General features: G+C 38.6%; 1 protein-coding gene across 1 annotated transcript; it reads left to right on the top strand.

The window, feature by feature from the left end:
* The first annotated feature begins 1081 nt into the window (after positions 1 to 1081).
* Positions 1082 to 4917, top strand: LOC145134044 (fumarylacetoacetase). The gene is made up of 13 exons (XM_079068969.1): positions 1082 to 1475; positions 2111 to 2189; positions 2285 to 2343; positions 2413 to 2537; positions 2626 to 2700; positions 2787 to 2862; positions 2954 to 3053; positions 3152 to 3211; positions 3864 to 3997; positions 4107 to 4171; positions 4252 to 4348; positions 4434 to 4559; positions 4662 to 4917. Exons 1-13 carry the CDS (start codon positions 1266 to 1268, stop codon positions 4722 to 4724), a joined length of 1269 nt encoding a protein of 422 aa, XP_078925095.1. The 5' UTR covers positions 1082 to 1265; the 3' UTR covers positions 4725 to 4917.
* The last annotated feature ends 8155 nt before the right edge of the window (positions 4918 to 13072 follow it).

Raw genomic sequence — 13072 nt, 5'->3', positions numbered from 1 at the left:
ATTGTTATAACATTCATAAACAAGTTTCGGGAAAAAATGATTGTTTTTGTTGCACTAAAATCATTTATATTTTTGTATTACTTATATCTTTGTTATTATTAAATATGATTTGAAAATTATACTATAATGTTATATGTGATTTTATAAGTAGAAAGTTTGTTATGTATTTTTATTATTTAGAATGAAAATTATTTATATTATTTTAATATTTATGTTATGATCTTGATTAGTTAATCACAAAATTCTAATATTATAAATTTTTATGGTGATAATTACATGTATGTAACATTTGTTAGAGATTAAACTTGTTGATGTTGTTGGAAATTAGAACTATATAAAATTCAAATCATTGTTTGGATGCGATTGTGATTAATTTTTAGGTAATAATAAATACAACGATAAAATTTTCACTTATTAATGTCATAAGTAGGGGATACTCATCACCCGCGGTATAACTACAAACCCAATGAGTATTACTAACCAGGAACCCGATGAGACAAAACACGGATTTGAAATACAATTTTATAATTGGATATCATTGTCATTCCTAGTAAACAAACTCCAATTTAAAATTAAAAGGTTGAAATGTCCACCAATGGTAAAAAAACTATTAAAAAATATTGAAATATCAAAAAAATAAATAATAATAATAAAAATAAAAAAAAATCAACAAGCTACCATTAAAATGTTCTTAACCCAAATAATATAGATTCATTGGTATCGTTAGAATTTTGAAAGACCGTTTCTTCATATCACCTTACAATTGGTTCAGTAGTTGAATTAGTTTCGGAAGAAAGAGTGTTTCTTGATATCAGTTTTTGTAAAATTGATTCACTAATTGAATTACTTTCCCAAAAAAATGTTCCCAATATTAATACATATGAACAATATGATTATTTTATTCAACTCTTCATTTTGTTCAAGTTTGTGATTAGCACTTTTATTTATCTACTCTTAAACTTTTTGATGTTGATATCTTATTTGTATTAACTAATTTGAAAATTTTAAGCATCCGTTTTATAGATTTAAGTTGATAAAAATCATTTTCTTTGTTTTCGGTCATTCATAAATGTACAAGTTAGGTTGCGTCTTTGTTTTTGTACACGAGTAAATATGTGCGGTCACACCAAAGAAAGGAGAGCGTAACGTGGGGAACTCTTTTCCATTAAAGCTCACTCTTCTCTTAGCAACTCTCGTGCTTCTGTGTTGCTCTGTTCTCATCGGAACTCCTATCGCCGGCGAAGCTCTCTTCCGTCCGATCAACTATGGCGTTAAAGTCTTTTGTTGAAGTTAAACTCGACTCACACTTCTCGATACATAACCTTCCCTACGGTATCTTCAAACATGGTGGAGTTGATACCACTACTCCAAGGCCCGGAGTTGCAATCGGAGATTACGTTCTCGATCTCTCAGCAATTCAATCTGCCGGATTGTTTGATGGTCCATTACTGTGCAATTCCGATTGTTTCCATCAGGTTTTTGTTTTGTGTTTCATTTAATTTTACATTTCGAATTTATTACTTACCAACCTTTCTAGTTGCTACACCAGTGTACTACTTTTCAGCCTCATATTCATATTAGTTTCCCGATGTTGACGTGTTGGATCCATCTACTTTCACTGAAGTACAACTGTGTGATCAAATTCCATGGATTGTTCCTAGTTTACATGCTATTAGATTCGAAATAATAGGTTTCTAATCTCACATTAGAGGATTTTAGCTTCGAAGTTGTTAACAGAATTAGTTATAATGAAGCTCTAATTTGAGTATTGAAGTTATTGTGGAATGGAGTATTCTATTTCCAGTTGCGTACTGGATTAAGGTTAACTTTAGCTTTTAGGCGAGTAACGAAACAATCAAAGAATAAGTATAAGAAGTAGAACAGCTTGAAACTTGAAAGTACATGATTGAAGCAGCAGTTCCTTTTTAAATGATCAATCCTAACAAATAAATATGATCTGATTCTGATCTGTGCTTGGATTAATGTTTTTGGGATAAGTTGTATTGGATTATGGATTCAAATATACTTGTTCAATATCCGTTAAACTGTAAATTTGAGAGTGTATTATGAAGAATATTCTTAACATCTTCTTCAAATGTTGCAAATGCAGTCAAATCTTAACAACTTTCTGGAATTGGGAAGACCAGCATGGAAGGAAGCTCGTGCTACACTGCAAAAACTATTGTCATGTGTGATGTCATTAAATCTAATTTTTTAACAACTTGTATATAAGATTCAGTTTACAAGTATTTACCTAAAAAGTTTTTGTCATTTCCTCATGTAGCTGATGAACCTGCTTTACAAAACAATGCAAGTTTGAAACAGATGGCACTTTTGCCTATGGTAAGAGATATCTTCTTCTGTACAACTTTTTTGGTTGAATTAGAACTTATTTAACAGATAATGCTCCAGGATGAGGTGGAAATGCTTCTTCCTATTGCTATAGGGGACTACACAGACTTCTTTTCATCAAAGCATCATGCTAGGAATTGTGGGTTGATATTTAGAGGGCCAGAAAACCCAGTCAATCCCAACTGGTATGGAATTTCAAGATTTTTATATATACAAATTAAAGACTCATTCTATGAATTTACTTACTTACCCTTGAAATCTATGGCTTTTTAGGTTCCATCTTCCCATTGCTTATCATGGAAGAGCATCATCTATTGTTATATCTGGCACTGATATTATTAGACCAAGGTAACATAAATCTATTTAACTGAATGGCGTTAGATGTTTTTGTGTTATGCATAAATAATCTTATACTTATTTTGTTTTTCCTCCAGAGGTCAAGGTCATCCAAGTGGCAATTCTCCACCATACTTTGGACCTTCAAGAAAGTTGGATTTTGAGCTGGAAATGGTGAGCTTTTGTTGTACACAACCTATTTTGGGATTTGAATATAGAAATAATATTCCTTCACCTGGTTTTTCTTTTTTTACATTGTTTAAAGGCTGCTGTAGTTGGACCTGGAAATGAACTAGGAAAGCCTATAGATGTTAATGAGGCTGCAGATCATATTTTTGGAGTGGTGCTGATGAATGACTGGAGTGGTATGTATGCTGTTCTACTCACCTTACTTTATTGCATATATCATTACAAGATTTTGTTGTCTGTTGATATTAATTAAAACATGGCCTTTTCTACACAGCTAGAGATATTCAGGCGTGGGAGTATGTACCTCTTGGTCCTTTTCTTGGGAAAAGTTTTGGTAAGAATTCGGGATTTTGTTCTCTTGGAAAAATACGAGTTCTACATTTTCAATCATCTAGACCTGTTTGTTAAGCAGTACAGGACATGACAGGACAGAACAGGTTGTACTATGTTTGACATGCATTGGACTTGGACTGTGACTCATGTCAATAAGACAAAATTTGAAATTTTTCGTCCCACACAAAAAAGTGGAACAAGGCGGGACACAGACTCGCTCTTGATCTCTCGTCTATGCAAAAGACGTAAATGCCCTTCTCTATCCTCATCATTGAAAATAGCCCTAGAAAGCTTGTACTGTCCTGGTTACGGTTAGTCCCACTCTGTTCGGTCTTGTCCCATGTAACGGGACAAGACTAGACTGGACTGAACTTCATTGAACTGTACTAGTCAAGCTTTCGAGAGTGATTTTCGATGATGAGGATGAGGAGGGCAATTACGTCTTTTGTATATACGAGAGATCAAGAGCGAGTCTGTGTCCCGCCTTGTTCCACCTTTTTGTGTGGGACGAAAAATTTCAAATTTTGTCTTATTGACAGCAGTCCCAGTCGCAGTCCAATGCATGCCAAACATAGTACAACCTGTTCGGTCCTGTCATGTCATGTACAGTGCTAGTAGAACTGTGTTTTGACTCGTGGTGTGGTGTTTTCCAGGGACTACAATATCCCCATGGATTGTGACTCTAGATGCTCTAGAACCATTTGCTTGTGATGCTCCTACTCAAATCCCTCCACCCTTGCCATATCTTGCAGAAAAGATATCCAAAAACTACGATATTTCTTTGGAGGTGTGGTTTTAAATTTTAATGCTTTAATTATAAATAAAGTTCATATAAATTCAAGCAAATTCTTTGGACTACTCTTTATTTACAAATCTAACTTGTCTACTGCTTCAAGGTTCGGATAAAACCAGCAGGAGAAGAAAACTCATTCACTGTCACAAGGAGCAATTTCAACCACTTGTAAGAAAATGCACATGTGACTTAAAAATGAAGTTCTTTGACTTAAAAAATCAACTTTTTTTTTTTAATTTTTTTTTTAGGTACTGGACACTTACCCAACAACTCGCACACCATACTATAAATGGTTGTAATTTGAGACCTGGAGATCTCCTTGGAACCGGAACAATCAGTGGGCCCGTAAGTTGTTTTGGTGCAAAAGACGTAAATGCCCCTCCTCATCATCATTGCAAATAACCCAAGAAAGTTTGCTTGATTTTTACAGGAAGCTGAGTCTTACGGATGCTTGCTGGAGTTAACATGGAATGGAACAAAAGAGTTGTCTGTTGGTAAAACAAGCCGTAAATTTTTGGAAGATGGAGATGAAGTTATTATCAGTGGTATCTGCAAGGTATAATTAAAATCAATTAAAAATAAATAAATATTAGTAATATAATTTTCATGGATTTGTGTCTAAGAATTGGTTCATGTGAATTATTAAAATGTTATGCAGGGAAACGAGTACAATGTTGGATTTGGTACATGCTCAGGGAAGATCCTTCCATCTTTGCCATGATTAGTGATTTTGATTTAGCATGAAAGATTTTATGTACGATATTTCTATTACTGTTAAACAATATATCAAAAAAAAAAAAAAAAAAATTAAATAAAATAATCTGTAATCAAATAGATTTTGAAGCTACCGTTGATTTTTGTTTTTCCCGTGTAGGGTTACAATTTGGTTTTTATATACTATTTTTTTTCGAGAATTTAACAAAAATTAAAACAAAAATCCAGAGTATTGAGTATTGAATGATGTTCGCTATTTTTGTAATGGACCAACTACTCTGCAATGTTGCATATATTAATTAATAAAAAATCAAGAAGAAACATTTTTAGAATGCAATCATGTACATGTATATGAAGTTAAATTCAACATATTTAATGATTGGTTGGTATGTACGCCAAAGATATTTGTTAATACAATTTTATAGTATTCACTGGAATTATTTAATAAAATTATAAGATATTTTAGACTTTTTTTTTTGTGTGAAGATAACTTATCGTTATCGCATATATATTCATCGATCGTGGGTTTTATTAATGTTTAATGGCATTATTTACAAATTGTTTTCATGTAGTATTTACTAGTGTATTATCTATTATGTGTATTTGGTACTATTTGTATTAACCTTATTGTATTATTTGACATTTGTATTAGGCTCTTAGGCCCATTCGGCCATGCTTGTGCCTTGTATATCTCGGGTGTATTGTTACAATATATTGTCCATTAATGAGAAGAGATGGACCATGGGAAATTATTTTGTTTATATGGTATCAAAGTAGTAATCTCATTTCTTTTGAAATTCACTCTTTCCCTTCTCCAGTGAGCTTTAGTTGTCGTCAACCTAAACCGACTACCTACCATCGACCTTTTTTATTCTCTCTCGACGACTTTTCTTTCTTCTCGTTCTTTCATGTGGAAACATATCACTCTAAAACGATACTCCACATCACAAACTTCTCCAACAACCTTCACATTTTGCACTTGTGTTTAGATGCATATGTTACCCTTACACCACCACCCCCTATAAGCTTTCACCCATACAACCCCATGTGTATTCCTTGCTTATCCCTACCATTATCGGAGATATCGATGTCATAACCTTATCACCAACAAAATCATTATTTCTCAACATGTAACCTTCAATAAAACCACCTCATGATACCAAACTTACCGCCGTCGTCGTCGTCGTCGTCATCATCATCATCATCATCATCATCATCATCATCATCATATATATATATATATATATATATATATATATATATATATATATATATATATATATATATATATATATATATATATTCCTTGGCATACCCAACTATACCAATAATATTGCCATTTGCTTCCTCCATTCCAACTACCCCACTCACTCTTGATGACTCTGCTACCTATCTTATCGAACCCACAACCATTTTGGCGACACCATCACCACCGTATACCGTTGCCAAATAGGCAACATATGGCACTACATCCCCAACAATAACTTTGACTTCCCAACTACAAGCCCAAATAAACCATTTAAAACAATCGGAACTAACCACGAGTCACGACAACCCCCAATTTGTCAATAGCTAATCCCCTCTGTAATGCATGGTTCCTGGTATGCACTTAACTTATTTATTTATTCATTTTAAGAGAGGGACACGACGAGTTGGTGGCCCTAACTCGTCGAGTAGAAGGCATATTATGCGCAGGGTTTAAGCTACCTACTCGATGAGTCAAGAGCCCTCGACTCGGCGGGTAGATCGGCCAAAATGAAACCCTAATTTCAGGGTTTTGCACCCTACTTAATCATCTTAATCCCCACCCCTTGGTCCCATTTACAACCTCTTTGTCCCAAACCCTAATCCACGAAACCCTAGAGCATCTTGTGAGTGTGTGAGCCATTTGTGAGCTATCTTTTGTGTTCTTGAAGCTTGGAGAAGAAGAAGGAGTTAGAAGGCTCAAGAGGAAGAGAGTAGATCCATAAACTACACTTCTTTGGCTACATTTTATGGTAATCAAGTTTCTATCTTGACCTCTAGTTCATTAGATCTCTTCCTTCCCCTTTTATGAAGATTTTGGCCCAATAATGATAACCGTTGGAGAATGGACGACTAAAGTGGATAATATTCCAGATCTAGGACCTAGAGGGGCTGTTATGACATAAAGGTGCAAACTTTATGCCATTGGAGCCCCCATGCAAGCCATAGAGTGTTATATTGGCCTTTTTAGCACCAAAAGGCCATGCATGTGGAGAAAGGTTGGAACTTTACGTGTCTATGTAGTGTTAGGGGATTAGATCTGAAGTTATAAGCCTTAGTTTGGTGAATGGATGGCTTAAGGACCAAGTTCTAGGTTCCAAGGAATTAGGGTTTGAGCTAAACCCTTTAAGAAGGGGTATTAAGGGGTAAAGTCAGAAACTTTATCCTTAAAAGGACATTTTCAGGGTTTATGTGAAGTATGAAGCTTGGATCTGAAGTGTAGGGCTTAATCCATTAAGATAGCCCAAACAGACAGGGGAACTCGGCGAGTCCAGTAAGGGACTCGACGAGTTGAAGCCGGGTTGTCCCGATTTTATGACATGTAGAACTCGACGAGTCCGGGAAGGGACTCGACGAGTTGACTCGGTTGACCATGAGTCTGAGTAGTACAAGAACTCGCCAAGTTGGGAGATAACTCGACGATTTGGGTTGACTGGGAGTTGACCTTGACTTTGACTTTGACCAGGGGTAAAATGGTCATTTTACACTAAGAAGGATTATCAGATTTTGATTAAGTGTTCGGGGAGTCGTTGGAGCAGCCGTCAGAGATTCCCACACGAGATTTCACAGCTAGCATTCGAGGTGGGTTTCCTCCAGTAGGAACATGTCTAAGGTACCAAGGCCGGCCCGTTTAGTTAGTATTAGTTCCGGACTATGGTCTGATGCCGGGTGGGGCCCGATGTAGGTTTATATGCTTTTCTGGATTTCGATCCGATGTCGGGGCGGTCCTGAGGAATTCTTGTATGCTTGATGTCTTTGTGATTCTTGCATGTGTTTGTATTGTATGTTTCTGGACTTCGGTTCGATGCCGGGGCGGTTCCGAGGAATGTTAGTATGTTACCAGATTACGGTCCGATGCCGGGCGGGGCCCGAGGAACATTTAAGTGTTAATGTTATGTGCTTAGGTTTATGTGTATTGTTGTTTATGCTCTTATGTATTCCGAGAATTGCTCGATGCCGGGCGAGGCTCGATGTCGGGCGGGGACCGATGCCGAATAAGGTTCGATGCTGGGAAAGCCGATGTCGAGCATGACTCAACGTACCAGGGTCAGGTCCAAGATATGTATATGTGTTATGTGTATGGTATGTGGTAGTTGGGGAGACTCACTAAGCTTCGTGCTTACAGTTTTCAGTTTTGGTTTCAGGTACTTATGCTAGTAAGGGGAAGAGCTCGGGATGACTGCATGGCACACACCACTGTTTTTAGCCTGGGAGGATTCACTCTGATTTATGATATATGATTTTGATACATTGAAAGATTTGATGTTGTTTTTGAGATACATGACTATGAATTTTATGTGATGGATATTATCGATGGTTTTTATTATTGATTTAAAACGAAAATTTTGGTCTATATTTTGGGATGTTTCAAGTTGGTATCAGGGCCTTGGTTTGAGGGCTTCGGGCACGCTCTTGGGTGTGTTTGAACTCAAACTAAGGACTTGGTATAAATATCTTCAAAAGAAAAGCATTTTTACCAAAAAGGAATTTTGAAAAAGAAAAGAACTTTGAAAAGAGAAAAAGGGTGTGGTGCATGCAATCAACCGAGCTCAAGTAAGTACTCCCAAATTACCCATACAAGTTTATGTTATGATATGTTTATGAGAACTGCATGCTAGATTAGGACTAAGGATCTAGAAAGGATGCCTTATGTGCCTATTATATGTGTATCAGCTTTATGAGAATTGCATGCTAGTTTAGGACTAAGGATCGATGAAGGATGCCTTATGTGCCTGTTATATGTATCTTAGCTTTCTGAGCCGCATGCTAGTATAGATTAGTCAGTGATGGCCTAAATGCGATATGCTTGATTATGTTTACTCGATGCTCGAATGCTGCTTGCTTTGTGCTTTTAGGAGTTCTAGTTATCTTTTACTAATTAGTAAATGAATATGTTAAGTTACATATTGCGAGGATTAAATAATTTCAGAAGGTTAGGTCTAGCTCTATTGCGCAGCTCTTGTTTGAGTCCAACCGTTGTAGGGTAGGATCTCTCATTCGAAGAGTTATCTAGTCTTAGTGATATGAAATAGTATTCACGATCTAGTTAAGGGGAGATAGCAGGGAATTCTTATGCAGCTGATGGCAGAGAGTGGGTTGGTGATTACCCTAGGGCAAGCCTAGGATGAGATCAGCATGAGATCAACAGTAGTAGTAGAAGGGACTTGGTGGAGTCAAGGCAGTTCTTGAGGAAAGTACGGATAGATATGGAAGGTAGTATGGGCCCGTACTACTGAAAGCAGAGGATCCGTACTCAAATCAAGAAAGGCTGAGATGAATCCAGGAAACTTATAGTATGTTAGATCCCTCGAGATATGATGAGTATACTGATGTTTATTATGGTGTATTTTCAGTATGGTGGCGCTACGCACTAGGCCGATTGGCACTTCAGGCACTGGTGAGGGATCAGGCTCGGGCTCTGGAACCGAGCAGATGGATGAGCAGACGAGGGAGTTTATTTCTTCTGAGATCACGTGCAACATTTTAAAGAAGACTCTTGTGATCTTTGGTTCGGTCAAGGAGGGTATTTTGGAGCTTCTGGATGAGAAGCTGAGCGCTTTCCACACTGAGGTGGCGGCCATTATGGGGCCGCGCACACTGACTTTCCAGGAGTTCAGGGCTTGTGGAGCTCCCGACTATCATGGGGCTCGGGACCCCATCGCTAGCAGTAGATGGTTGGATGATGTCGCCAACACATTCCGTACGAGTAGATGTCCTGAGGGGGACAAGGTATGACTTGCATCTTGTATTCTAAAGGACAGGGCACATGATTGGTGGGAGGAGGTCGGACGAGCCATTGGGGATGATACAGTTCTAGATGCTATAACCTGGAGTGATTTCTCGGCCAGGTTCAGGGCCGAGGTTGCACCTGTGATTGAGGTGCAACAGCTAGCGAGGGAGTTCCAGGATCTTGAGCAGACGACAGAGACTGTAGCGGAGATCACTGCTAAGTTTAGGGAGAGGACCCTTCTTGTTCCGCAGTACTGTAACATCCATAAAAAAATCATGCCAAATTTGAACTTTTTAACACATTTAAAATCATTAAGTTATTACAATTCGTTTTCAAAATAGTATCATATCAGAGTTCCCAGAATCAAAAATCATAAATCGAGGAAGTGTACGGTCACGCCTTCGCCTTCTCGCGATCATCAGAAGTACCTGAAACAAAAATCGATAAATGTAAGCTCGAAGGCTTAGTGAGTTACTCCCAAAATACCAACTCCATACAGATATAACCATATCGTATAAACATATAAGCAAACAACATGCATAATGAGCCATCAGTCTGACTGGACTGCCTCGCAGGCCTTCAGTCTATCTGGACCGCTCTCCGCACCTTCGGCACGTCTGGACCGCCTCGTAGGGCCTACAACCTATCCGGAACGCTCGCCGGGCCTTCGGTCTGAACAACAGGCCCTCCTGGGCCTGTAGTCTATCCGGACCGCCCTGGTTATCTTGGCCTATAGCACGACGCAGGACCTGCCTCAACCCATTCCCCAAACCAACAACATGTGCACATACATATCATACGCTAGCTAGCAAGTACAGATAGTCATACAGATCTCACAGATCAATAACATGGCAACCATCCTATAACCAGGATACCGATCTAACCGATCAATAACATAGCAACAATCATATAACCAGGATACCGATCTAACCGATCAATAACATAGCAACCATCCTATAACCATGATACCGATCTAACCGATCTCTAACATAGCAACCATCCTAAAACCAGGATGAAATCTAACAGATCAATGTCATAGCAACCATCCTAAAACCAGGATGAAATCTAACAGATCAATGACATATCAACCATCCTAAAACCAGGATGCAAATCATAAAGGGCCAGCCTTGGTGCCGTAGACCCTGTTGATATAGTGAGGAGAACTCACCTCGCAATGTCGATCTCAACTGAAGAATAGAACTCCCGAATCGCTGTCTCACCAAAAATCCTGAACTATCCAAATATTAAACACTATGTAATTACATGGAATATCAATCTTGACTAAGGGTCCACATAATCCATTTTGTCCTTTCTCTTTATTGGGCCAAGGCCCAATTGCCAAATCCATGATCTTAAAAGCCCATATATCCAAAGCCCATTAATGGCCCAAATTTCCCAATTTGGGCCTAACTTCCTAATTGGGCCTTATTATAGGATCCCTTATCAAAACTGACCCAACCTCAATTATTCAGAGGGCCCAATAAGGCCCAAGTCCAATTAGTCCAAAAGCAGCCCAATTCCCGAAGCCCAATTGTCAAAAGCCCAACAGAGGACGTACACGGGACGTACTCCTCTGGTACGCTGGGCATACTCTGCCTGACGTTGACCACCATCGGGGTGGGTGACCCAGTACGCTGGGCGTACGGAATTTACGCGGGGCGTACGCGGGGTTTGCCAAAACCCTAATAAGTGCTTAATGGCTTAAGCACTTAATCCCATATTTCAGATCCATCGACCAAAAGTGCCTTAGAACCATAAAGTCTTGAACTTTATCACTTCGGACGTCCAGAAAGTTCTTAACACATGGTCTTAATCCATTAAGACCTTTCTACTACATGCATGGGACATCTTAAGCCATTGGGACCTCATTTTTATCACTTAGGACCCTCTCTAAGGTCTGAAAGGACAGCTCATCTCGTCCAAATCATATCATGCACCAACTTGGGACTTTTGGGACTAGAAATGGTTCCGTAAAGCTAGAATGGCTAGATCTATATCATACAAGCAAAAAGTTTGAAGCTTTTTACCTTCTGGAGCTTCTATAGCACAAGGAAACTTCAGATCTACAAGCTTGCCTTCCTTCTCAAACTATTTGATGCAATGTCTTCACCTTCAAGAGCTCAAAACAACACTAACGCACACTCACACACAAAACTAGGGTTTGGGATGTCTCTAGGGTATGGAGGATGAAAGTGGTGGGAGAAATGAGCCATATATATATTAGGGTTTCCTTCTGTCATGAGTACGCCCAACGTACTAGGGCGCGCCTAGTACGCTCAGCGTACCCTTATGTACGCGCAACGTACTCCTCTTGATCCCAAAAATGCAATTTAGCCCTTATGCTTCTCATGGCTTCACCCTTCCATCCCCAGGGACTATAAATGACAAATCTTGGGATGTTACAATTCTCCCCCACTTAAACTAGGCTTCATCATCGAAGCCTGTTGCGGCACACAATTCAGGATAATGCTCCCACATCTTGGGCTCCGCCCCTAAGTCTACTCGGATCCTTTCCGATGCTACCACTGGTCTCCCTACATAGTTCAAGTGCTCTCCGACCTAACCATCACCCAATGATACAACCGCCTACTCATCCAATATGCGCCTTTGCAACTGCCAAACGTGAAAAGTGCCACGAATCTGACTGAGCTTCTTTGAAAGGTCTAACCTATACGCCACCTCGCCAAACCTGACAATAATCATGATGATTCAAAGTATCGGAAACCCAACTCTCACTCTTCCTGAAGTGAACCCTTTTTGTGCTGACAGGATAATGCGTCCTTCAGATCCCGAAATAACATACGTAATAAATCCCCTAATAAGAATGAATACTCATGCCTGGCCTAATCAGCCTCGGGCTGGAATACCAAGCATGTCTATGATGGGTCTATTCATCCCTAGGATGGAATTGTTGGATTTAGTGTCTAAGCCCATAACTATAATTGGTATGTACTTGACCCGAGAGTAGCATGGTTCATTTAGGTTGCATGGCATCAGAACAATTTGTAAGGATGGACTTTTGAGAAGAGGATATTCATGATTTATTAATATATTATAAGTTCTAATATATTAATATGAAATCATATTATTTAATTAGTATTGATCAAGAATTAATTTGGAATTAATTTTGCTATCAAAAGAGACTAATTAAATGAAAGGGGTTGCTTTGGTAAATCATTCATTCTTATGGTGTGGGCCTATAATCCATGATTCCTTATGTTGGGCTAAACCCATGTGACAACCCATGGATGATCCGTGGAGGTTTAAACCAATGGAGCATGAGGAATGTGGAAGGTCATGCACATTAGGGTTTACATGGTGTAACCCTAGTTTTGCCACACTATATAAGAAACCCTAAGGCTACCAAAATTGGCACCTAA

Source organism: Lactuca virosa, chromosome 8 (genome assembly GCF_052849685.1).
Source record: "Lactuca virosa cultivar CGN04683 chromosome 8, Lactuca_virosa_CGN04683_v6, whole genome shotgun sequence".
Lineage (NCBI taxonomy): Eukaryota > Viridiplantae > Streptophyta > Magnoliopsida > Asterales > Asteraceae > Lactuca > Lactuca virosa.
This window is presented reverse-complemented; position numbering and strand designations above follow the sequence as displayed.